Below are 25767 nucleotides of genomic sequence, written 5' to 3' on the forward strand. Positions count from 1 at the left end.
GTGCCGGTCACTTCCCTCATGGGGGCCTGAGTCTCCTCAGCTCTAGAACGGGACAAGTGCCCCTGTCTGCCAGGCTCACAGCAGTTGTTCTGAAGATCCAAAGAGGTAAAACAGTGTTGGTGAGGCAGGGCGCATGATGGCACCCCTCCCTCTGGGCCACATCCTGTGAGCGCAGGGCTCCTGCCCAGGGACGCCTGCTCCGGGCACCTGTGCTGATGCCCGGTGCATGAGACGCTCGGAGCCCAGTGGGCACCGCCCCACCTGCTAGGCCCCTGTGGGAGGTACAACGGTGTCCGCTTCCCACCGACAAGGAATCTGAAGCACAGAGAGTCGAGGGTGACGTGTCCGTGGTCATGCAGCCAATCAGACTCTCTCCTCTCCCATCCATCGAGAAGCGCTCTTCCCCCAACGTGCTGCCTCCAGGCCCAGCCTTTGCAGAGGGGGTGTCCGACCTCCACGTCCAGGCCCAGCAGTCACCCTCTGCAGGGACCCGCCCTCCCTCCTGTGAGCTCCCTTCTGCACTCCTCTCTGCCCAGCCCCCTCCTGGTCCTTCAGGCCCCTTTCCTACCTCCTCAAGGTTATCCCCGAAGCTCCTCTACAGTCCAGGCCATCCAGTGGGACAGGAAACCACACATCACTTCTGGCTGTGTCTGCGGGAGGTCAGCTCCATCTCTGTCAAGGGCTGACCCTCTAGGTGGAAAAATGACACCTTAGTCTTCTCTGTTTCCCCCCTCGGGGCCCAGGCCAGAGAGGACATCTGGTGCGACCTGCTCTTTTCAAAGGGGAGGAAATACACCAGACCACACAGCAACGGCTTCTGGTGCTAAAACTCTGCGGCCAATGGGACAACCTCCATTGAGCGTTCAGAGGGGACGATGGCCACCAGTCGGTGATTTCACTCGGTATTACCCTTTCCATCTGGGGTACCGGTGTCCACACCGTAAACGGGACTGCTGCTGTGCCCGGGGACAGAGGCCTGATGTGTGGCCTTGTGTGTAGCAGGGAAGGCTGGTCCCTGCAGGGCCAGAGAGAACTCAGGCAGCCGCCTGGAACTCAGGCCTCTGACTTGGTTCTGCCCAGCCTCTGGCCCAGGCTCACTGTTTGGCTGGCCCTGCGCTGGGCTGGGGGGAGAGATGAGCCAGCACTGTCCGTGTCCCTTGAGAGGCTGTCACTCATGGAGTCCTAGCAGAGAGCTCAGGGCAGCTGCAGACAGCCTGTGATGGGGGCGGGGCCGGCCAGCGGCTCCCAGGAGGCTCTGGCGGGGACGCTTAGGGGTGGACAAACAGTTGGGCTCCCAAAGGGGTGGCAGTGGCCACTTGACTCTTTCCATCCCCAAGAGTGGGGGACTCATGATCAGGGCAGAAAGAAGATGAAGACAGGGGTTGTTCAGCGACCTACAGTCCCTGTGGTAGGAGTAGGGCCTGTTTCTGTCTTCTGTCTCCACTGTGGTCTCCTCTGGTGCTGGCCTCTCTTAGAACTAAACTTTCCTTTTTGCAGTCGGGAAGTCCCCCCATGCTGCCCGCTGTCTAATCTGGTCATCTCTTCTGGATCCTACTGTTTTGTCTTTTTAAAGCTAACAATCGGGGCTCCTGGGTGGCTCGGTTGGTTGAGTGCCCCACTCTTGATTTAGGCTCAGGTCATGATTGGTTATGGAAGTGCAGGAAGGCAGAAATGGAGCTGGCATCACTATCCTTCAGTGTCCATCCCTGTCCTTTTAACTTTTCCATCGGGAGAGGGTAGGCCAGAGCGTGAGAACTCTTTCCTGACAAGAGAGGCCAGCTTGTGGTGGTGAGAGCACTGGCTTGGGAGTCTGGAGACCCGGGTCACAGCTGCCGTCCAGCGGCTAATATGCTGTGCGACCTCATGGGAGTGATAACCTCTCTGTGGGCCTCAGATTCCCATCTGCAAAATAAGGCGGTTCGGCCAGAACAGCGTCCATCTGCTTATTCCTGGTGGTTCACAAGAGGTTTTTAGGTGGTCCCTGGGGGAACATTTTGAAGTGTAATATGTGCGTAAGAAAATAATTTGTATCTCAAGTCTATGATTTCATGCATGTCGGTAGGTTAGGTCAGGATCGTGTTTATTTTAATAAGAAACGGCAGTTGTTTGAAAGAAATATAGTAGGTACCTCCTGGTCAGGTGAAGGCACTTAACACGGTCTTTGTATCTGCTGACTTTTAAAGAAAAAATGGGGGTTCTCATGTTGTGTTATAGCACCTTACAGTTTACAGAGGAGTTTCTCTTTCTCCTGGGGTCCTCTGAGTGACCGTTGGTGTTAGCATTCCTGTTTAGCGCTCAGAGAGGGAAGTGGCCTGTCCAAGGTCACACAGCTCCTGAGTGGCCGAGGGCCTCCGGCTGGCTGCACTCTTTGCCGGGTGGCCCCAGGCCAGCCTCATCGAGTGGTGAGCGACCTTCACCTCCTCCCTCAGCTGGCAGTTGGAGCGCCAGGATTGCGTCGCGATGGTTTGTTGTGTGTGTTCTCTGGTCCTAATTTTTTTCAAGCAGAGGAGGAGGAACTGAAGATGAAGAGTGACCCCCTTCTCCCTTCCTCCAGGCCTCTCTTCCTACATAGGCAGGAGCTTGTCCCGGAGCCCACGGGGGCCTGTTTTCTAGTCAGCTTTCTTGGAGGGATAATAGGTAGGTTCCTGTTATAGCCTATATTTAGCCCTGGTTAGCAGTTACTGATACATTTGGTTAGGGCATTCATTCCAGGCCAGAGAAGGCTCTTGCCCGCTTTCTCAACGGTTTATAGTGAAAAGATTAAAACATTAGAGATGGTGAAAGAACGATACAAAGAACTGCATTAAAAATAATCAGGCTACAGCACCACAGTTCGTGCATTGCATCAAATCTCATTTTGGCAAAAAAAAAAAAAAAAAAAGTTTCCCGGTGCACCTGAAACATGAGGGTAAGTACCTCTGAATCCCTGAAGGTTGTATGTTCTGGAATCCCGGCAGGACGATCGTGAGTTACTTGCCCGCCCCATCCACCAAGACCTACTGGGGCCTTGCTCTCTGCTTGTTTAGGGAAATTCACAACGCAGCTAGGGCAAGGCTTGCTGGGCCTGGGTAGTGATGTGGAATGCAGGGGTGGAGGGGGCCTGCGTGAGCCCTCTTCCTGTTGGAAGCCGTGCTGGGGACTCCCTGAGCGTTCACCCTTAATCACCAGCTGCACATGCTGGGCCCTGCGCCAGGCACTGGGGGAGGGGCTCCAAGTTGCTGCAAACCCCGGGGCTGGCTGTCCACAGTCCGCTTGGGCAGACCCGACATGGCCTGGCGTTGCTACATCACTGGGCACTCCGCAAACAACCAGTGCCTACAGCAGGTTTTCAGGAAGTCCGCGTGCCCAGGGGCATGTAGGGCGCACTCTTTTGTTCCCTGGTTCTGATGCCTGGGGCGTGGTTGGGTGGGGTCAGGAGAGGCCCTTTCTCCCTTGCAAGCTGGAGAACCCTGGTTGCTAGAGAAGCCTCAGATCAGTAGTCCCACAATCGAGTTGTGAAAGGGGAAATGAACTTAAACATTTATTTATTTATTTTGAAGTTTACTTATTTACTTTTTAGAGCGAGAGCGAGAGCGAGAGCGAGAGCGAGAGCGAGAGAGCATGAGCCGGGGAGGGGCAGACAGAGGGAGACACAGAATCTGAAGCAGGCTCCAGGCTCTGAGCTCTCAGAACGCAGGGCTCGAACTCAAAAACTGCGAGACCTTGACCTGGACGAAGGCGGATGCTCAACCGACTGAGCCATCCAGCCACCCCACCCCCCGCCCCAATTTTTTTAAACCCACAGAAAAGTTGAAAGAGTTTCAAGAACACCTGCATGCCTTTGGTTACCAATCGTTAACATCTTGTCTTAACATTTCTCTCTCTCTCCCTCATCTCTCTCTCTCTCTCTCTCCGTGCAATGCTTTTTTGCCAACCCAGCTGAAAGGAAGCTGCAGCCTTGTGACCTCACTCTTAGATACTCCAGCGTTCAGCTTTCCAAAAAAGGCATTCTCCCACACGCTGCCACTCTCCATCTGAAAAAAAAAAAATCACTGTAAAATAAAACCTCATCTAATCTGCGGGTCATATCCACAAATGTCCCAGTTCCTCAAATGTCCTTTGGGACAGATATTTGACTCGACCAGGATGCACTCAAGGTTCACACATTATCTTGGCTGTGGCGTGTCTCTGGAATCCCCCAATCTAGTTCAACCCCACTGCTTTTGATTTTTTGATGCCTTCCAGGCTGGTGATCTGCAGAACACCAGCGTTCTGGATTCGTTTCACAGGTTCCTTGTCGTTGGGCTCAGGCCACACACATTTCCCGTATAAGCGCCGCACAGGGGATGTGGCAGAAGGTCCGGGATGCTGCGTTCAGAGGCATATGATGTCTGGCCGCCGCACTGCCAGCCGTGCCAAGCCAGACCGCCAGCCCCCCTCTATTGCTAACGCGCATTTCCCCCTCGATGGCAAATGGGCCATGTGAATGTTCTGTTCGGTGAGAGAACTTCTGAAAGCAAATCTGAGCATGTGACTCCTCGTTTAAGTTATTTCAGCTATTTCCCTATTGCAACTTCAAAATCTATCTTGAGTCTGCCTGCTTCTCGCCACCTCCCCCTGCCCACCGTGGTCCCGGCCACTGCCGCCTGGCATCTGGGTGACTGCAGGAGATTCCTGACTGTTCTCCCTCTGCACCTCCACCCCTCCCCCCACTCCCCCCAATCCCCACCCCTACCTACCCTGTCTCTTCCCAGCCCAGCAGTCAGTTAGAGTAACTCATTTAAAAATCAAAGTCAGGGAGTGCCTGCGTGGCTCAGACTCAGAGCCCCACATCCGGCTCTCTCCTGTCAGCACAGGGTCAGCTTTGGATCTTCTGTCCCCACCTCTCTCTGCCCCTCCTCCCCCTCACTCCCCCCATCTCAAAAATAAATAATCATTCAAAAAAAATCAAAGTCAGACCTTCCTCTAGAAACCTGTGTGCCTCCCACCTACTCAGAGCAAAAGTCAGAGTCCTCTTAGGGGCTTCAAAGACTCCCAGCAGCTGCTTTGCCCCACCCCTGCCCTCTGACCTCCTCTCCCACACTCTCCCCCTCTGTCACCCCGTGGCTGCTCTTCTGTGAGCACAGGAGCATATTCCAAGGTGTTGGTAGCTGCTTGACCGTTCATCCATACATCCCCGTGGATGGCAGAGAGCCCTCCACCTATGTCAAGTCTTTGCTCAAATGTCACTTTCCCTGACTAAGCTATTTAAACTGGCAGTCTCCCCCTCCCCCTCTCCCCCCATCCCCCCAGCCTCCCTGGCCTTTCCTGTTTTCTTCTCCATAGCACTTATAACCATGGCATACTGCGTTTTTCTTATTTGTCTCTCCCCAGCTAGAATGTGAACCCCCACCCCCAAGAGCGGGGACTTTAGTGTTTGGGTCGCTGCTATAGCTGTGTCCCCCACCGCCTCTCGTTCCCCAAATAGCTGCTCTCAGAGTGTGCGCCTCCAGCCATCCTTGCGGGGACCCTTTCTAGGGGTCCGCGAAGTCAGAACCATTTTTATAGTGACGCTGAGATGTTGCTGGCCTCCCACACCTTCATCCTGGGGGGTGTTCCGCGGAGCGTTTCAGGGCACAGCGTGGTGACGTGGCGGCGGACTGAGTGGGGAGCAGCCGTCTTCCCATCAGCCCCCGTTGTTTGCAAAAATGTAAAGCGCGTGCCCCTCTTCTCCCTCCGTGGTTTTTGGAAAATCTTTTATAAAAAGCATGCTATGTATGTTAATATGTAAATCTATTGATATTTCTAAACAAGTTAATACATATTTAAAATGTGTGTTTTAATTTCTTAGGTAGTAACTGATTGATAGATTTTTATGGACATAAAAATAAAAGCCCTGGGAGCCTCCACTCCAAAAAGAGTGAAAAGGAGTCCTGAGATGAAAAATGTTGAGAACCGCTGGCTTACAAATCCTCTCAGTGAAGAGATGTTGAGTGAATGGACATTTGGGTTTAATCCGAGAGGCCTGGCCTTGGTGGCCTGGTGGCTGCGGGCTTGCCTGGCCTCCTCTGTTCCTCCATCTACCCGTGCTTGACTCCAGCTGTGCCGACCTGCTGTTTCCATGGCACCTTCATGGGTATCTGAAACCCCTCATCCACTTCAGAAATCTTTGCTTGTCTATTACATGCCTTATGTGGACTCAGTCCATTAACATCACCTTCTCCGGAAGCCTTCCTAGATTTCACCGGTCTTGCCTGTGATTTAGCATCTGCTCCTCCCTGGCCCCTCTGCACACTCGACTCCCGCATTGTATTTCCCTAACTCCGCTACATTTATTGGTGAGCAGGTGTCTTGAGGGCAGGAACTACGTCTTCTCTTTTTATTCCCAGGGCTTGGTACATAATAGGTACTTAAGAAATGTATGTTGAATCAGTGAATGCTGCCTTGGAATTCAGAATAGGGACACCCCTTTCCCTGAATTATCCGTGAACCAAAGTGTCTCTAAAAGGGGAAATGGTTTCTGGCATCTGATTCGAGTTTTGAAACGTCAGTGTTAGACGAGTACTATATCTTTGGGGAGCCTGGGTGGCTCAGTCGGTTAAGAGGCTGACTCGATTTCAGCTCAGGTTATGATCTCACGGTTGGTGGGATTGAGCCCCTCCCCTTGCCTTGGACTGGGCTTTAACAGTCAGGAGCCTGCTTGGGATTCTCTCTCTCTCCCTCTTTCTGCCCCTCCCTCTCTCTCTCTCAAAATAAATAAACTTAAAAAAAAAACAAACAAAACAACCAAAGAACAGTCCTATATCTTTAGTGTGGAAGGAGAAATAACATTGGTTGAACACCTGCTGGGTGTCAGGAGCTTCAGGGACATTGTGGCTCATCAGGCCACCGTGAGCCGGTGTGGGCCCTACCCGCTTGTCATGTGGCTTCTGTGGGGAGGGTGTGGTCTGGGAGCTAAGCCACCACACGTCCTGCGAACCTGTGGAACTGATCCGGCGTAGTCTGTGAAGCCTCTGAAGTTGTCGAGGTCAAAGACGGCATGGGTGCTGCGGGGTCCTGCCATCGTGGCCTGTGTGCAGTAGGGAATAAACAGCTGGAATTATTTGTTCAATGGGCATCATTAATACTGTAAATATCAGGACTAGTGAGGGCTTCCCATTGTTGGTTTCACAGGGGATCGGGAGTGGAGAGAGATCCCTATTGCTGGGGTGATCCAGAAAGGCTTCCCAGGGGAGGAGGGCTTTGAGCTGAGTTTTGGAGGATGGGTGTTAATTAGCCCCTTACACCTTTACTATTTCCAAACAACTCTTCATCTCCTTTCCATTGCTGCTGTAGGAGACAGCCCTGGGGTGCGTGTCTCGGTGGAGGCTGGGGTGGGGGGACCTCTGTCCCCTGCAGGGCTTTTTCTCATGCCGAATGTGACATCCTGGACCAGGTAGAGAGCAGGGGACCCCAGGAGAGGAGACTTCGGGCCACATTCTATCTGCTAGTGGCCGGGATTCTAGGCGGGGCTATTCTCTTGTGAGTTTTCATGGACTTCTAGAGCAGTGAAGGGATTCTAGAGCTTGTAGCCAACGCCCTCCCTTTTGGAGCAGGGAAACTGAGGCCCAGAGATAGGAAGGGGCTTGCCCAAAGTCACATGGGAGTCAGCGGCAGAGCTGGGATTATAGTCTCCCCTTACCCCCAGTGCTCCTTTCAGTGTGTGACGCTCTCCCCTTTTCTCCTCGTGTCTCTGGAGTCACGAGCCCTTGGCGTGGAGGCAGTTCTGAAGGCCCCGCACACACCCAGCACTGACACTTGTGTTCTGAATGCCTCCTCCACCTTCCAACTCTAGTTCAGGGGCAGAGGGGGAGAGAACGAGCCGAGGGCCACGTATATATAAAAAGCAATTCGATTCATTTTTTTTTTCTTCGATATAAAACTATACCTCACATTAAAAATAAGAAGCATGAAACACTTAGCGTAGAGACAACGCTGAATTTGTATACGCCCAACCCAGCCAGGTGACCCTTGGGAGGTGGTAGCCTGGCTGTGGGGCCTCAATGCCCTCTGCGCTGATGCTGGGAAGCCCTTCTTCTCTTCCTTCCCCTACCACTGCCCTGCCCTGCCCTGCCCAGTCCTTTCCAGGCAGCTGCCTCCTTTACTGGAGCTTCTCCTTCCAGCAGCCTGGAGAGTCAGGGAGAAGTGAGGTCACAGGAGACCCCCGCCTACTCCCCGACCCCATCCCTGAAGTTCCTCTTGCCTTCGCTTCAGGTTCTGAGGGATGATTCCCATGCTGTCTCTGGGAAAAGCCCCAGGCCAGTGGAAGAATCGGGGATGCCTGGCCCAACACCTGGTAGACATGTGTATGCTCTGAAAGGCTGCTGGGGCCTGTTGTCTGGGACAAAGCCCCTTCGTCACCTCTGTGAGCCCGTGTGTCCTTTTAAAAGGTCTGAGAGGTGGGGCGGCCTGGGCCACCTGACCCACTCCCGCCAACAGCCACAGCCCTGAGCCCAGGGTGCTGCTTGCAGAGGCCAGAGCTGGGGGGCTTCCTGTCCCCACTGCCAGGCCCACCTGTCCAGGGTGCATTCCAGGGCTCAGTGGCTTCTGTTCAGATTGGCTTCTGCTAATGAGCCCGCCTGGCTGGGGCCCACCTGGGGCTGAGATAATCACTCAGATGTCATGGGAACACAGCCCTGGGAGGATGTGGCTTCTGGCTCTCTTGGTTCTGACACAGTGAAGGCATGGTGGGGGGGGGGGGGGGGTGTGGAGAGGGAAAAAGGAAACCAGGGAGAGGAGTGTGTTGGGTGGAGGGGATCTGCCCTGGACTCTCCTTTTTTTGCCTTGGCTCTTTCCCCGGGTTTCAGATTAACCATAAATCACTCTGATCCATAAGCCGTGGAACGTTCTGTTCTAGAATGGGATCCCCAGGGTTTCTTCTTTGGGTTTCTGGGCATCCGAAGCAAGGTCATTTCTCAGATTCATCCCTCGGACAGGTGCATTGGGCCAGTGGTCCCTGCCCTCGTAGAGGGTCCAGGAGTGGGAACCCCCAATGGGCCTTTCCTGACTTCCCAGGAGGACCTGATTGCTGTGCCTGTTGTCTCAGAACATCCTTATTGGTTATCTGTTTTGCCACTCCCCACATGTCTGCCCCCCAGCTTTTCCTAAGGAGAGGCCCAGCCGAGTCGGCTCTTACCCACAGTGCTCAGTACATGTGGGGGTTCTTAATTAGAAATTCCACTCTCAGCCATGGCTGCCTCTAGTAGCTGGGGCTGCCAGACCTCCCAGCTTAGCTCCCTCGTAGCCTGGAACGTTCTGTGTCCATGGAGGGGTCTTCTAAATCGAGCCTCTACCTGACTGCTGGGGACGGGAGGGGGCACAAAACAGACTGATGTGCCCACCTTGCTTCCCAGAGGTTTGTTTTCTGTGTTTTCCACCCCTGGACCTAGCTGGCGGGCCCTCCAGCCTTCTAGAGGCCTTTCCCCATTTCTGCCTGGAGGAGGATGGAGAGCACTGTTTATAGAGAAGTCATAATAAAGAAGACACAAAGAAGGAATACACCACGCCCATGGGCCAGAAGCCCTGACAGAGTAAAGATGTCAGTCCTCCCCAAAGAGATCTATGGAGTCAATGTGGTCCAGTCAAACCTCAGCAGGGTTTTTTTTGTTTTTTTTTTCATGGAATTTGACAAAGTGATTCTCAAATGTGTATGGAAGAATTGATGTCCAAAGATATCTGGCCACTTGGGAAGAAGACATAAATGAGGCAATTGGCCTACCAGATGCCCAGATGTGTTACCAATCGGGAGTCGCTGGGACAGGGAGGTTTGTTTGCAGATAGCCAGGTTGACCGATGGACCGGATAAGGAGCCAGAAACAGACCTAAGCATATGTGGAACCTTAATGTATGACAACAGGGTCGTGCCAAATCAGCGGGGACAGGAGAACTGGATAAGAAGTGGTGCTTATTACATTACAAGCAAAAGCGGGCTGTGTCAGAGAATGTCATGGACCAAGGATTGCAATTAACCAGGTTCTCTGCACTTGATGTCTCGTTTTTTTGTTTTAAAGAAGTCCTGTCCAGGGTCAAGGCAGAGCTGTCAGCAAAGTCCGGTGATGAAGACCAGAGACTGGATCCTTCGCCGGCAGGAGGGGACAGCCACTGCTGCTTCCCCAAGGGCTGGCTTTGGTTTGGTTTCCCCAAGCCCGGGCTGACTGTGGGTAGGGCTGGGGCCAGGGCGGGACACCGGGTCGAGCACCCAAGGGCGGGGAATACTGCTCAGTGGTCCTGGGGTGGGGCTGCCAGTCTTCCGGAGGAGACAGAATGGGCCCTATGTCAGCTTGGGTTGGGGACGCTGCCAGGACCTTCTGGATCCTGCTTGTCCTGCTTTCCTTAGGGGCAGGAGGAGTGGGCCAGCACGAGCTGAGCTCTCTTGGGGCAACTGGGCAAAGAGACTGTTTTCTGCTGAGTGAGGTCAGTGAATATTAACTGAACCTTCTCTAGCTAGTGGCTGGATGGTTAGGGCACATGGTTTTTAAATAAGGCTGGCCTCTGTGACTTCAGAAAGGACCCCTGCGGGGGAGTGGTGAGGGGCACACTCTAGGGCTGTGCTGTCCACTATGGTGGCCACGAGCTTCACGTGGTCAAATTCAAATCAAGCCCAACGAAATAAAATGAAAAATTTGTTCCTCAGGCACACGAGTCACACTTCGAGAGCGTGACAAGTGGCTACGATCTTGGACAGTAGCATCATCCTAGAACGCAGCGCTGTTCCGCTATGGGTGCCGGTGTATTTTGCGAGGACATCTCAGACCAGCCTTCTTGACCTGGTATAGCGCATGCAGGCTGCTGGTAAGCGTAACTGCTCTGTACGCGGCAGCAGGCTTCACTATTTTACCAGTGGAAAATGAGGCTTAAAGAGGAGACATGACATGGCCAGGAGCACCGAGCTGGTAACGGAGGCCCAGAACGCCAGCTCCCACCTCTTGTCTCCCCTCTGCCGCTCCTTCCGGCACCCCCGTCTGTCTGTACGGGAGAGAAGCTGGTACGAAGCCTGTGGAGGAGGGGGCTGTCTGGCCAGGGCCAGGCAGGATTGACCCGGGGCAGAAGGGCTGGTACATGTGAGGTTCAGGGTTGCTTGGCCGGATGCAGGGGCCCTGCTCACCCCATCTTATCTAAAATCTCTCTTGGGCCTTGGGGTTTAGCTACCCTTCACATCCTTTCAAAGCCGGAAACGCAGAAAAGTGCTTTGTTTGGGCCCAACAGAGAACTCTGGAGCCTTGAGTGCCTCATGAAACAGTTCCAGAATGGAGCCGTTCTTGGGACCTTCCAGGAAACACTCACTGACTCCTCCAGGAAGTCCATCCTGATTTCCTGACATTCTGTTTCTCCCCATTACTTTCTATGGAATTCCCAGAGCCCCCTGTGCCTCTCCATGGTAAGAATCGCAGCTCGCTTCCCATGGACCAGGGAGGGAATCGTCAACTATTTTTGTGCCAGGAACATTTCAGCTAGAGGTTAACAAAAGTAAAGGTATGACCTTTTCTCCAACCCCAGTTCAAAGACCCGCTGAATTCCATCCAGTGGACTGTAGAGGTCAATTCCCACCCCTCTGACCCCTATCTGACCCCTATCTGGTCTTGTGACCCCTGTGACCTCAGGACCTGGGACATACTAGGTGCCTGGTATGTGCCTTTGGGGGTGAAACGGGTCTGTAAGTGCAGACATGCGTCAGCTGGGAGTGAGCTGGCAGACTGGTGACCAGATGCTTCCTGAAGGAGGAGACGCCGGGGCTGGAATGTCACAGGGCCTCCTGCTTCCCGGCAGCTGTGTGAAGCTGGGTTTCTCCTTGCCGAGAAGGAAACTGGTTCCAAGCTGCAGGGCTCAGCGGGAACCTTCAGGCCCAGTTGATGCTGGACCACGGGGCTCCTGCACAGCCTGTTGATGATGCCACAGGGCTTGCAAAGCCTGGGCCTTTGGGCCTGGCCTGTGGCTGCCAGCAGCATCCCCCCCGCTTTGGGCGCCACATGGGCATGGCCATGTGGTCACCCCCCCCCCCCCCCAGCTGTCTGTAGCTGAAGATGTCCTGCATGACAGATGGGCCATTTGCTTCTGGCTGGAGCTGGAATGGTCCCCCAGCAGCCTTGGGGGAAAGGCTATAATTAGCAGAGAGGACTGGATGGGATCGCATGTTCACAATGACAGTTAGTTTTATACTCAAATGCAAACATAAACCGATGTCATTGGATATGTAAATATCACTGGAAATCTTAAAGTTCCTGGAAAGGGGGTGTGGCTGCCTCTCCCCAGGCCCACTGCCCCTTGATCACTTGAATGAGGAAACCAGAGCGGCCTGTGCTGAGTTGGGAGCCGCCTCAGGGGTTGTCTGCCAGGCCGCTAGGGGGGCTGGGGTGGCAGGAGAAGCGGGTGGGCCAGGAGAAGTATGCGTGTGACGACTCAGTGCACAGTGCTCGTGGAGCCAGGAGGCTTGGGTTAAGTTTGCCACAGGAGTTTTTCCTAGGGCTTTGGTGGTCTGGAAATGTTGTAAGGCTGACCCGCAGGGAAAATGCGATGCTTTGCAACAGGAGGGAGCTCAGACCAAAGGAAGTTTTGTTTCCTGCCGGCAAGGCTGTTCTGGAGTGGGTCCCGGGGCTCTAGGGAGCTTGTAAAAATAGAAGAAGCCACTGACTGCCTTTATGGAGAGGGCTGGGGTCAGTTCTGCTCTGCTGTTTTGGAGATGGTTTCCAAAGCAGGCTACCTTAACCCAGAAGCATAGCCTTAGGCAGGAATGAGGGACAGCCCAGATGTCAGGGCCTGGGTCCCCCCAGCCCAGAAGAGTCTGTTTTCTTTTAAAACAGGAAACAGTGGCATGTCTGGGTGGCTCAGTTGGTTAGGTGTCCGACACTTGGTTTCGGTTCCGGAAACGATCTTGCGGGTCATGAGTTCAAGCCCCGCATCGGGCTCTGCGCAGAGCCTGCTTGGGATTCTCTCTCTCTCTGTCTCTCTCCCTCCCCTGCTCGTGTGCTCTCTCCCTCTCTCTCAAAATAAATAAATAAACTTAAAAAAATCTTTAAAACAGGAAACACAAAATTCGCAGAAGTATATGGAAGCAATTCTGAAAATACTTAGATGTTATCTTGTTGGGTCAGCCACAGTGGAAGAATTTCACTTTTCATCAAGACAGAGGATAAAACCCCACCTCTGAAGCCCTCAAGTACACTGTGGTCCTTGCATATTTAATTCACTCCCTGTCTGGGCTGTGAAGACTTCCCTCCTGTGCAGTCTTCTTTAAGCATGATCTTCATCAGCTTTGGGGTGGAGGGATCTCCGGGCTCTGGGTCTGATTCAGGGTTAGGGTTCAGTGGGCGATTCCTTAGCAGTCCAGCAATTCAGAAGGGGGAGACTAGGTTTTTTAAAGTGATTGTTCTTGTCCCCAGAGGACCCACAGGGCTCAGAACGGCCTTGAACAATCATTTTACCTTGTTCTGGCTTTTGGAGCGTGAACTGACCAGACAATCTTGCTCTGTTAAAGGTAGATTTTATTTCTTATAGAAGTTTTTCTGTGTGTGTGTGTGTGTGTGTGTGTGTGTGTGTGTGTTCTGCCTTATAAATGTAAACATTTACCCAAGTGGGTACTTTCGATGACATCGTTTCACTCATGGTTTTCCTGATATGGTCAACTTGTTAATAAGTAACTCCTGGCTGAGCCTGTCAGCTGGGTTAGCACCTCCTGTGCTGGAAAGTTCTTCCTTTCAGGCTGGGGGGAAGTGGGTCTCAGTAATCCCGGATTATCTTTTCAAATACAGTGGACCCCCAGGGGGAGATGGCTTCCTGGCAATCCTCCGTGATGGGGGGGGGGGGGGTGTTCTAAATAAGCTTGGTCTGTTTGACTTTTGGCATCCTCAACTACTTGTCAAAAGTTAGGGGAAAACAGGCACCTCCCTTTACCCAGGATGCAGTCTTAGTGCTCTTTAGAAGGAAGTCACGGAGATCTATTTTGAAGGCACATTGAGCCAATTTAAGAGCAGTGAGTAACTGGAGGGGCAGCCTCCTCAGGGTTCTGGATGTGACTCTAGGGTAGCTATGTTCGTGGCATATCTCGCCAACACCCCGTCTGTATTATCCCTCACTTCCTTTTCAGGGACCTTAGCTGGCTGCACCTCAGCTCTGGTTACTCTCTCACACCACCTTCTCCTTGGAGGGGAAGTGCAGCATAGCTAATGATGTGTCCTTGCCCCCAGCAGTGTGTAGCATGGAATGTCAGGGTCCTTGGACACACAGGAGATTGGGTAGACAGCGTTGGCCTCAAACCCAAGGGGGTTGGTTGGAAAGTCTGGTTCCCATCCATTTAATGCACATGGATTGTAAACACTGGTGGTACCTAAATGTCAGGACTGTTCTGGGTGCTGGGGATGCCCAAAAGAGTCGGAAAATCCCTCCTGACCTGGAGCTTATAGTCTTACGGGGGAAGACAAGCAATTAAAAAGTAACAGAAAAAAGTTGCCTGTTACATACTGGTAAGTGCAAAGGAGGAAAATAAAAGGGAGGATGGTGTCAGGACTTTCAGGGGGAGGGATTTTCTCCTTCTAGATCAGATGGCCCGGAAAGGCCTCACAAAGCAGCTGACAATTGAGCAAAGACAAGAGGGAGGTGAGGGAGTGAGCCATGTGGATGTCAGGAGGCAGAGCATTCTAGGGAGGGGGAACAGCCTGGGCAAAGGCCCTGGGATTATACACTAGCGTGTTTTACCCAGTGCTGCTAAAGCAGAGAGAAGAAGGAGGAGAGGGAGTGGTGAGCTCAGACAGGTCATGTGGGCCTATCGTCTGTGATCGAGGTTGATGTTTTTATTCTTACAGAGAACCAGCCTGCTCTGATGAGGGTTTGCCTGGTCACTCTGGTGTGGAGAATGGGCTGGAGGGGGTCAGTCAGGACACTGCTACGGGATCCCGGGCGAGGGAGCCCCAGACTTGTCTGAGGGTTGGGAGTGGTGTCAGCTGATGAAACTCCCCGACAATTTAGGGGTGCCCAGGTGACTCAGTCGGTTAAGTGCCCGACTCTCGGTTTCGGCTCAGGTCACGATCTCACGGTTCCAGCGTTCAAGCCCTGCATCGGGTGCTGTGCTGACCACGTGGAGCCTGCTTGGTATTCTCTCTCCCTCTTTCTCTCTGTCCCTCCCCCACTCGTGCTCTCTCTCTCTTTCAAAATAAATAAAAAAGAAAAAAAATTTAGTATGCGAGTTTTCGGGCTGAGAGAATGGAGGAGCCTTCCAAGGGGGCTTTGTCACCTGAATTTTCCTGATGGAGTGCTGTAAGAGTCGTCTTTCCACTGTTGGGAAAGTTGATAACAAGGAATTTGACTTAAAAATCCTCTCAAAACTCCTCCTGCTCCAACCTTCGGCCCTCCTGACGGTCCTTCTGCAAATACAGTCCATATTTACGGTGCTTGCGCAGCGCCCGTCCCCCTGAGCAGCTCTGAAACGTCCTCGGGGTGACCTGCCCGGGTAGTAGTCCTTAGAGCGGCCCCGAGCGTTTCGGTTTCTGTTTCTCCACTTTCCTTATCTCACGAAAGCCTTGCGGAAACTTGGGGCGTGAGCAGGGCAGACACAAGTGTCATTCTGCCGCTTTTCAGATGGCAACACGGAACCGTGGGCTCAAATACCTGTCTAAGGCCCACGGTTAGCAACGGCGGAGCTGGGACTCAAACCCAGGCCCTCTGACCCTCCAACCAGTGGCCCTTCTCCCGACTCACCAGTATTTGCCTCTAACGCGGCATTTCCAAACAGAGCCCGTATCAGCGTGCTACGGCCGCTGTAACAAAACGCCACAGACCGTGTGGCTTCAACCACAGGAGTCTATTTCCTCACATCTCTGGAGGCTAGAAGTCCAAGGTGAAGGTTTCACAGGGTTGGTTTCCTCTGAGGTCTGTCTCCCTGGTTTGTACGTGGCTGCCTTCTCCCTGTGGCCTCACGTGGTCTTCCCTCTGTGTGTGTCCGTCCCTCATCTCTTCTTTTTACAAGGACAACAGTCATACTGGGTTAAGACCCACCCGTATAACCCCATTTTAACTTAATTACCTCTTTCAAGGCTCTGTCTCCAAATATAGTCACATTCTGAGGCCCTGGGGGTTAGCAGTGCCCCGTATGAACTTTGGGGGAATACGGTCCAGCCCATAGCGCGTTCCCTCATCTGTGGTCATCCGGGGTGAGCCCCCCAGTGACGGGCACCATAACCCCCAGACGAACTCTTTGTAGGAAAATCAAGTGACTGCCAGTCCTTCGCTCTCACTCCTTGCTTTCTTGCTGCAGCTGATCGGGGGCCTGATCCTGTCGGTGGGGATCTACGCAGAAGTTGAGCGGCAGAAATATAAAACCCTCGAAAGTGCCTTTCTGGCCCCAGCCATTATCCTCATCCTCCTGGGGGTCATCATGTTCATCGTGTCCTTCATCGGAGTGTTGGCTTCCCTCCGCGACAACCTGTGCCTTCTCCAAGCGGTGAGTTGGCCCCACGCACCCCTCAGCCAGTGGGTGGGGGTTGGTCCTTGGAGTCCCTAGAGAACTGGGGAGACTGCCCTTGGGCCTTTGGGCAGCCCAGTTTTTTTTTTTTTCAGTCCTTGCCTCAAACCACACTTTCTAGAGGGTTTCCTGGATCAACCTCTCTGTTACGTTGGCCCAAGAGAGACCAGGCCACCTCCACTTTTGTATATAAAGGCTGACTTGAATATTCTTCTTACTTAAACCCTGTGTTGGTCTAGACTCTCTGCTGCGAGTGGGAGAAACCACACTCAAACGAGAGCAAGCAAACCCCAAAGATGTTGGTGGTGAGTCCTTGGCTCACGTAATCAGCAAGCCCACACTGAGACCAGGGCTTTAGATGGTACCCCTGGGCTCCTGCTCTTTCGCCACCTCCCAGCTGGATGCCAGGCTGGGTCCTCAGGCTCCCTTTGCAATTGTCACTAGGCACCTCAGGCCAATAGAGGGTTTATGGCCCTTGATCCCAGAGAGCGTTTCCTGGTAACCTATGGCCAAAGTCCCAGGTCTCTGATGGGCCTGCCCGGGCCAAGTAAGTGCCTGCCATGACACCAGCCTTACCTGCCCCACTTTCTGCGCAGTGAGGGATGGCTCCCCAAAGCTGGGGGTACTGGGTAGGCAGATCCATTCACTCTGTACCCACGTGTGTGTTTGACCTCACTGTCACCTCTCACGTGGGAAGGTCCGAAAAGCCCTGATAAGCAGTGTGTTGGTGCTGCCTGAGGCTGGAAGTTGCTGGCATCAGTTTGGACAATACCTGCTTTGTGATGGGGCAGGGGTGGGGGGATATATCCTTCAAGCCTCAGACATTCTCTCACCCACTCTGCCAGGGGGCTGGGAAGCCACTTCTGAGGGGCTCTGCGGGCAGAGCTGGAAATGCTGTGGCGGCTGCCCATCTAGCCAGGCCTGCCCACTCTGGGTCAGCTCTCCTGGTGGCGGTGGCGGTAGGAGGGGTGTTTTTCTGCCTGGACTCTGCTGAGGACCGTGGGATAAACCTCAATAACAATCTGGCCTGGACAGCTGAGTCACAGTTCCTGACCATGACTGGCCCCAGAGATGGGTTTTCCCGGGGAATATCTGTCCACATCCCGTGCCCTCACAGGAGGAAGGAGGAAAAGGCCCGGGAGCCAGTAAGAGCTCCAACAGAGAGGATTCTCCTTATCGCACTGACCTTGGGGCAAAGGATGCTTCTCTTGTCCCTCTAAGTGAATCTCTGAATTTTGTTTTTCAGTTTATGTATATCCTTGGGATTTGCCTCATAATTGAGCTCATTGGTGGTGTGGTGGCCTTGATCTTCCGGAACCAGGTGGGCCTCTGATGCATGTATCAGCCACGTGTATGCTGAGCTCCCATCGTGGGTGCCCTGGGCTGTAAACTAGGGGTGTGCAGAGAGTAGGGTAGATAATTCCTTGTGGAGCGTCCATTCTGCTGGGAAGACGGGCACTGAACAAGTAAACCAGAGAACAAGAAAACAGAACAGGTGACAGGTGAGTGCCTGGGGTAGGCAAGGCTCAGGGGGAACAGAAGTCCAGACAGAGGGAACCACTGAAGCAGAAAGGAGCTTGGCAGGTTTGTGGACCAGTGTGCGGGCCACTGGGCTGAAGCGGGTAACTGTTGGGGAGGCATGGAAGGAAAAGTCGCAAGGGCCACCAAGACAGACCCCCTAGGTCCTCGTAGGCCATGGTTTAGGGGCCACTTTACACGGGCTGTGTGACCTTGGGCAAGTCACTTAGCCTCTCAGATCCTGAGGATCTCAAAGCGTTATCATTCCTAGCTCTTGGGATTTGGGGTGAGGAGTTGATGAGAGAATGCATGTGAGAACCTGGCGTGGCAATGACCCCCCCCGGTTGGACTCTTGCTACACATTAGCTCTTCTGTCCTGAAGCCTGGAGAAGAGAAGGGACTGGCCCACGGTCCCACAAGAAGCTGGTGGCTGTGCAGGGCTGATTTCCAGCTCAAGGCTCTGTCATTTCTCCCATAGCCCATTCCTTTGTCTTCATCCTGGCCTTGGTGTCGGAAGTGGGACTTGAGGAGCAGGGCAAGTTTGCACAACCTCTGCCCTGTCTGTCCACCCCCTGCCTCCACCCTCCCCACCCAGACAGCTTGGGCCCTGGTGCTCCTGGGCATTGCTGCGGGGCAGTTGCATCAGGACTGCGGCCAGGTTGTCGCTCTTATCAGAAGTTGAGCCCAAGGCAGCATCACTATCCCAGAGCCCTCAAATGACCCGGTGTTTGACTCCTACCAAGCTCCTCATGCGCGCAGTTGGATCCTGGCCCGGGTGGGAGCAGGGATGGGCCTTAAACACAGGCTTGTCTCCACCCCCGGAATCCAGGGGCCTTCTTTCCATTTTATGGACTCCAGGAGAGGGGAGGGGAGATTCCCATCTCAGTGGAGTCAGTGAGGCACAGAGAGGTTGGGAAAACTGAGAGCACACAGCAAGATCGAGTCGGCTCAGTCTTCTTTTTCAGTTCTCTGTTCCTCCCCGACCCCAGCTTCACTGAGGTATAGGAGACAAGTAAAATTGTAATATACTCAAACTGTGCAATGTGAAGTGATTACCACAATCCAGTTAAATAACACATCCATCACCTCAGACAGTAATTTTTTTTTTCTTTAGTGAGAATACTCAAGACCTATTCTCAGCAGATCTCACATATAGAATATGCTGTTGTTAATTATAGTCACCACGACACGCATTAGATCCCGAGAACTTATTCGTCATATAACTCAGAGTTCATACCCCTGACCAACGTCTCCCTCTTTCACCACTCCTACCTAGGCCTTGGTAACTCCTTTTCTACTCCCTGGTTCTATGGGATTCCCTTTCTTAAAAAGATTATTTATTTATTTGTTTGTTTATTTGCTTATTTTGAGAGAGAGAGAGAGAGAGAGAGCATGAGCAGGGAAGGGGAAGAGAGAGAGAAAGCATGAGCAGGGAAGGGGAAGAGAGAGAGGAGACAGCAAGAATCCTAAGCAGGCTTTGCACTGCCAGCACGGAGCCCAACATGGAGCTCAAACTCACGAACCATAAGATCATGACCTGAGCTGAAGTCAGACTCTTAACCGACTGAGGCACCCAGGCTCCACTACCCGCCCCCCCCGCCCCCTGCCCCCCGCCCCCCGCCCAACTTTTTTGTAGATTCCACGTATAAGTGATACCAATACAGTATTTGTCTTTCTCTGTCTGGCTTATTTCACTCAGCATAATGCTCTCTAGGTCCATCCATGTTGTTACAAATGGAAGATTTCCTTCTTTTTTTTTATGGCTAAAGAATATTTCATTGTGTGTATATGCAATGGATGAATATATGTACGATACAATATAAAAATAAAAATATATAGGGGCTCTTGGGTGGCTCAGTTGGTTAAGCATCTGACTCTTGATTTCAGCTCAGGTCATGATCTCACAGTTTGTGAGATCAAGCCCCGTGTCAGGCTCTGCACTGACAGCTGGGAGCTTGCTTGGGATTCTCTGTCTCCTTCTCTCTCTGCCCTCCCCCGACTCATGCTTGTTCACTGTCTCTCTCTCAAAAATCAATAAATAAACTGTAAAAAAATAAAATAAAAATATATGAATTAAAAAATGTATACATATATATCTCCATCATCCGTCAATGGGTACTTAGGTTGTTTCCATAGTTTGGCTATTGTGAACAATGCTGTACTATATATAGCCAAAGGATATATTGCACCATTATTTTTAATTTTTGGAGGAACTGTCATACTGTTTTCCATAATGGTTGTGCCAATTTACATCCCCACCTACAGCGTACAAAGGTTTCCTTTTCTCCCCTCCAATATTTGTTACCTCCTGTCTTTTTTATAATAGCCATTCAAATAGGCATGAGGTGGTATCTCATTGAGGTTTCAGTTCGCATTTCCCTGATGATGAGTGATGTTGAGCATCTCTTCATATACCCGTTGGCCATCTGGATGTCTTCTTTACGAAAACATCTATTTAGTTCCTCTGCCCATTTTTAATCAGATCATAATTGTTGTTGTCATAGTTGTTTGCAATTTAGTTATAAGGTTTCCTTATACATTTTGGATATTAACTTCTTATCAGATATATGGTTTACAAATATTTTCTCCCATTCTGTTGGTTGTCTTTGCATTTTTTTTGATTATTTCTTTTGTTGAAACTTAAAAAAAAAGGTTATTGATTTTGAAAGAGAGAGAGTGTGAGCAGGGGAGGGACAGAGAGAGAGGGGGGGAGACAGAGAGAATCCCAAGCAGGCTCCATGCTGTCAGCGCAGAGCCTGATGTGAAGCTTGAACCCACAAGCCGTGAGATCATGACCTGAGCTGAAATCAAGAGTCAGATTTTAACCAATGGAACCACTCAGGTGCCCTGAAACCTTTTAGTGTAATGTAGTCCCGCTTCTTTATTTTTGCCTTTGTTGCTTGTGCATTTGATGTCGGATCCAAAAAATCACTGTCATGACCGACGTGCAGGACTTTTTCCCCTATGTTTTCTTTTAAGAGTTTTGTAATTTCAGGTCTTATGTTTAGGTCTTTTATCCATTTTGAATTGACTTTTGTGTATGATGTAAGCTGATGGTCAAATTCATTCTTTTGCATGTGGATATCTAGTTTTCTCAGCACCATTTAAGAGACTATCTTTTTGCCGTTGTGTATTCTTGGTGCTTTTATCAAAAGTTAGTGGGTATGACTGGGTTTATTTCTAGGCTCTCTATCCTGTTTTGTCGATCTGTATGTCTTGTCTTTTTTTTTTTTTTTTTTGCCGATACCATACTATTTTGATACCTATAGCTTTGTAATATAGTTTGAAATCAGAACGTGTGATGCCTCCAGCTTACTTTTTGTGCTCAAGGTTGCTTTAGCTGTTTGAGGTCTGTTATGGTTCCATACAAATTTTAAGATTATTTTTTCTATTTCTGTGAAAAAAGGCCATTGGAATTTTGATAGGTATTGCATTAAATCTGTAGATCACCTTGGGTAGTGTGAATAGTTTAGAATATTAATTCTCCCAATCCAAGAACAAGGGATAACTTTCCATTTATTTGTGTTGTCTTCAATTTCTTTCATCAGTGTTTTATGATTTTCAGTATACAGATCTTCCACTTCCTTGGTTAAATTTCTCCCTAAATAGTTTATTCAACTTGATGCTATTGTAAATGGGTTTGTTAATTTCTTTTTTTTTTTTTTTGGATAGTTCATTGTTAGTGTATAGAAATGCAAATGATTTTTGTATGTTGATTTTTGTATCTTGCAACTTTACTGGATTCATTTATTAATTTTGACAGATCTTTGCTGGAGTCTTGAAGATTTGTATATGTAAGATCATGTCGTGTGCAAACAGAAAATTTTACTTCTTCGTTTCTGATTTAGATGACTTTTATTTCTTTTTCTTGCCTAATTTCTTTGCTCTGGCTTAGGACTTCCAGGACTGTGTTGAATAGAAGTAGTGAGAGTAGACATTTGTCTCTTCCTGATCTTAGAGGAGAAGCTTTTACTTTTCACCATTGAGTATGATGTCAGCTGTGGGCTTATTATGTATGGTGTTTGTTATGTTGAGGTACATTCTTTCTATACCTAATTTGTTGAGTGTTTTTTTGATCAGAAAAGGATGTCGAATTTTGTCAAATACTTTTTCTGCATCTGTTAAAATGATCATGTGACTTTTATCCTTCATTGTTAATGTGGTTATCACACGGATTGATTTGCAGATGTTGAACCATTCTTGCATCCCAGGGATGAATCCCATTTGATCATGGTGTATGATCCTTTTAATGTACTGTTGAATTTGGTTTGCTGGTATTTTTCTGAGGATTTTTGCAGCTATGTTCATCAGAGATATTAGCCCATATTTGTCTTTTCCTATAGTCTCCTTGCTTGGCATTGGTATCAGAGGAATGCTGGCCTCGTAATGACTTCAAAGTGTTTCCTCCTCTTCAATATCTTGGAAGAATTTGAGAAAGATTAGTATTAATTATTCCTTAAGTGTTTGGTAGAGTTCACCAGTGAAGCGTCTGGCCCTGGACATTTACTAGTTTACTAGTTCCTGACCCGTGATTGGTCTGTTCAGATTTTCTATTTCTTTTTTAACTTTTAATTTTATTTTTTCATTTTTTTGTCTTTTTATTAATTTTTTTAATGTTTATTTTATTTTTGAGAAAGGGAGAGAGAGCAGAGAGGGAGAGGGAGATACAGAATCCAGAGCAGGCTCCAGCCCCTGAGCTGTCAGCACAGAGCCCGATGCAAGGTTTGAACCCACTAGCTGTGAGATCATGACCTGAGCTGAAGTCAGACGCTTAACTGACTGAGCCCCCAGGCGCCCCTGTAGATATTTTTTTTATTGACTTTCTAGTCTCTACTTCATTTATTTCTGCTCAGATCTTTGTTACTACCTTCCCTCTCTACTAACTTGGGGCTTGGTTCGCTCCTCTCCTTCTGCGTCCTGGAGGTGTAAAGTTAGATTTTTTATTGGACATTGTTCTCTTTTTTTCTTAAGGTAGATGTTTATCACTATAAACTTCCTTCTCGTGACTGTTTCCGCTGCATCCCCAAAGTCTTGGTATGTCGTGTTTCCATTTTCGTTTGTCTCAAAATATTCTTTTATTTCCCTTTTTCTTTGCCTCATCAGTTATCTTTTCCATCTGGTGTCACTACCTGCTCCTCCCTTTTCCCCTTTTCTGCTCTTCAGACTGTCTGCTCAGAGCTGGAAGATCGGGGTGTTGGTTCATTTCTCAGTAGCCTGAGGGGCGAGAGGTTTATTCCATTCGTCCGTGGGGATGTGTTTCTGTGCAGCCGCCGGGCTCCCAGCCAGCCTGTGGCTTTCCAGAGGTTACGGAATAGTGCTTTCCTGGCTAGAGCCAGGTCCAGGTTGTGGTCAGCAGCATCGACTGTTTTCATAAACGGTACCCTAAGTGAGCAGCAGTTCTGGTTTCCAGAGCACTCTCACAAAGGCGGCCCGATCAGCCATCTTCCCAGTGCCCTGTAGCTCAGCAGCGGCCATGACACCCACCACTCCTTCTTCCACCGAAGGACCTCCACCCCCTAGACCTCACAGCTGAGGACACCGTGGGTCAAGGTCAGGGCTGAGAGTTTCTCATTATCTCATTATCCCCAAACCCTGAGGATTGGATGGTGTGTCCCTTCATGGGGCCTGTCAGGGGAGGGTCTCTGTGTGCAACCCAGGAAGGACCCTCACCGTCAGGGCTCTCAGCTCTTTGGAGGCTCATCGTGGGCCACGTTCTCATATGCCTGTGACGCAGAATTCAAAATCATTGAAAAATGAGATAGGAAATTATAAATGCGGTCAGATCTCCACCATGAAAAAACTAGGTCTGGAAAAATCTGGAAGATAATAGAAATATTATCATATTAACTCTTATATCCTCTGAGGGGTAGGGCTAGGGTGATTTTTATTTCTTCTTTGTATTTTTTCCCTAGCTCCCAAATATTCTTTTTCTTAAAATCATGGGGAAAAATACCACCTAAAAAAAACAATGTCCCTTCCAACCCAAATGTAAAATATGAGACTGGCCGATGGTGAGGATAGGGAAACAGCCTGGCTGTTGATGGCAGTAGGAAGGGGCGGTGTAAGGTGGAGAAAAAGGTGAGGAGCCATGAAGGTCTACTTCCAGGAGGAGGTGAGTTCGCGATTCCATTTCTCCTCACCAAGAGGAGAAGACATATTTCTCTGAGACACACTGTTAACAAGCCTGGCCCCACGGGCTACCAGTCAAGTCTAAGTCGCTCTTGGTGACAAATGAGGACAAATTAGGCTAACGACCTCACGCTGGGTTCCCAGGAAGGTGCATGGGCCATGGCCCCAGCCAGGCAGCAATATATAAACATGCTCCTGGATATAAGGAAGAAAGTCTCCATCCCTGACCCTGGGTGGGGTTTCTGCTGTCAGGCATGACCTGGTGGTCAGACTGAAGTGGCTTCTCTGTTTGTACAGAGCCTAGTGGCACCGAGACCCGAGGGCCCGGGCATCTGAAGTGCAGTGTCCTGACCCCAGCCATGGGAGGAGAGTCTGAGTGACCTCCACAATGGTTCGCGTCTCACCTTGACCTCCTAGTACTCCAGCTTGCTCCAGGACCTCTCCCGAGGGTGTAGGGGTGTGGGAGGAGGGCAGCTCCTGCCCATGTGTTCCCAGTCAGGCAGAGCTGAGCGGGACACCCAGAGGGTGCCGGGCTGTAGCTGGTACACCTGTATGCCCGTCGCAGGCCTCCTTGCCTCTACCTTCCTTCTGCTACCAAGGCAGGGGTGAAGAGTGGCCTCTTTCCTGGCCTTGACCAGAGGGTGCTGTGGTCACACCCAACACCAGGCCAGGGAACAGTGGACAGCACCCAGCCTGTTTTTTTTTATCACGGCCCTGGCACTAGCTGGTTCTGGACATGCCCTTGAAGTTCAGGGGCAGGGAGAAAGGAGAAGGCACGGTGGCCCGCTTGGCTGAGCACGCAAACGTATGTATCTTTCCCATCTGGAGCCAAGTAGAGAAGGTTCTGCTGAGATCTGGCCAGACCCTCACAGCCGGGGTGTCCCGCTGTGGACAGAGTGTGGGAGGGACAGCTGGAGCCCCAAACACCTGCGAAGCTGAAGCATGGCCTCCTCTCCCTCGGGATTAAACCCGTGACGTCCGGCCAGGTCTGAGGAAGGGTCTAGCACATGTTCCGGAGAACCTTGTAGCTTTCTCTGCTCCTTTTTTCTTGCTTCCTGGGTTCTCTTCTGGTCTTGCTTGTTAGATTTGGGCCCGCTCTCAGGACTGGAGGCAAGAGGACAAGTCCCCACAGTCTGGGGCACTGAGGGAAACCCGGAGGTGCTGGCTCAGCCCAGGTGCAAGGGAAGGAAGTCCTAGGCCAAGCACCTGCTTCCACACTGTGGGAACCGGGCTGGTACTGGTGGCAGTGGGGCCGCAGCCTGGGGTCTCGGGAGCTGAGGAGAAGGCAGCGGAAGCTCCATCCCCAGAGGCCAGGCAGGAGGCTCCTGCTAACGAGCTGCCCCTCCTCCCTTCTCCGCCTGCTCCCAACCTCCCAGCCCCGGGTTGCGGCTGCCACGGGTCCCACTCCCTTGATTCCTCATTCAGTTTTTTAAAGTTTATTTATTTATTTTGAAAGAGAGAGAGAGAGAGAAAGCACAAGCAGGGGAGGGGCAGAAAGAAGGAGACACAGAACCCCAAGCAGGCTCCACGCTGTCAGTGCAGAGCCTGATGTGGGGCTGGAACTCACGAACCAGGAGCTCATGACCTGAGCCGAGATCATGACTTGAGCTAAGACCAAGAGTCGGTCGCTTAACCAACTGAGCGGCCCAGGCTCCCCGATTCCTCGGGCTCCC

The 25767-nt window shown here is 51.1% G+C and overlaps 1 protein-coding gene and 1 long non-coding RNA gene across 3 annotated transcripts in view; one reads left to right on the top strand and one right to left on the bottom strand.

Moving 5' to 3' along the window:
* TSPAN15 (tetraspanin 15) overlaps positions 1 to 25767 on the top strand; it is a 51679-nt gene that overhangs the window by 10914 nt on the left and 14998 nt on the right. The window contains exons 2-3 of one of the 2 annotated variants that reach the window (XM_042908453.1): positions 16241 to 16426; positions 17694 to 17768. In XM_042908453.1, coding sequence (XP_042764387.1) covers positions 16241 to 16426; positions 17694 to 17768 — 261 coding nt within the window. The remainder of the gene's footprint in view (positions 1 to 16240; positions 16427 to 17693; positions 17769 to 25767) is intronic. The other variant, XM_042908454.1, reaches the window with a different exon arrangement.
* On the bottom strand, positions 6751 to 7442 carry LOC122202178. Its single transcript, XR_006194500.1, has 2 exons — positions 7245 to 7442; positions 6751 to 7027 (listed from the first exon to the last, which is right to left on the bottom strand). It is a non-coding gene; the product is annotated as an uncharacterized LOC122202178 (long non-coding RNA).

Source organism: Panthera leo, chromosome D2 (assembly GCF_018350215.1).
Source record: "Panthera leo isolate Ple1 chromosome D2, P.leo_Ple1_pat1.1, whole genome shotgun sequence".
In the NCBI taxonomy this organism is placed as follows: domain Eukaryota; kingdom Metazoa; phylum Chordata; class Mammalia; order Carnivora; family Felidae; genus Panthera; species Panthera leo.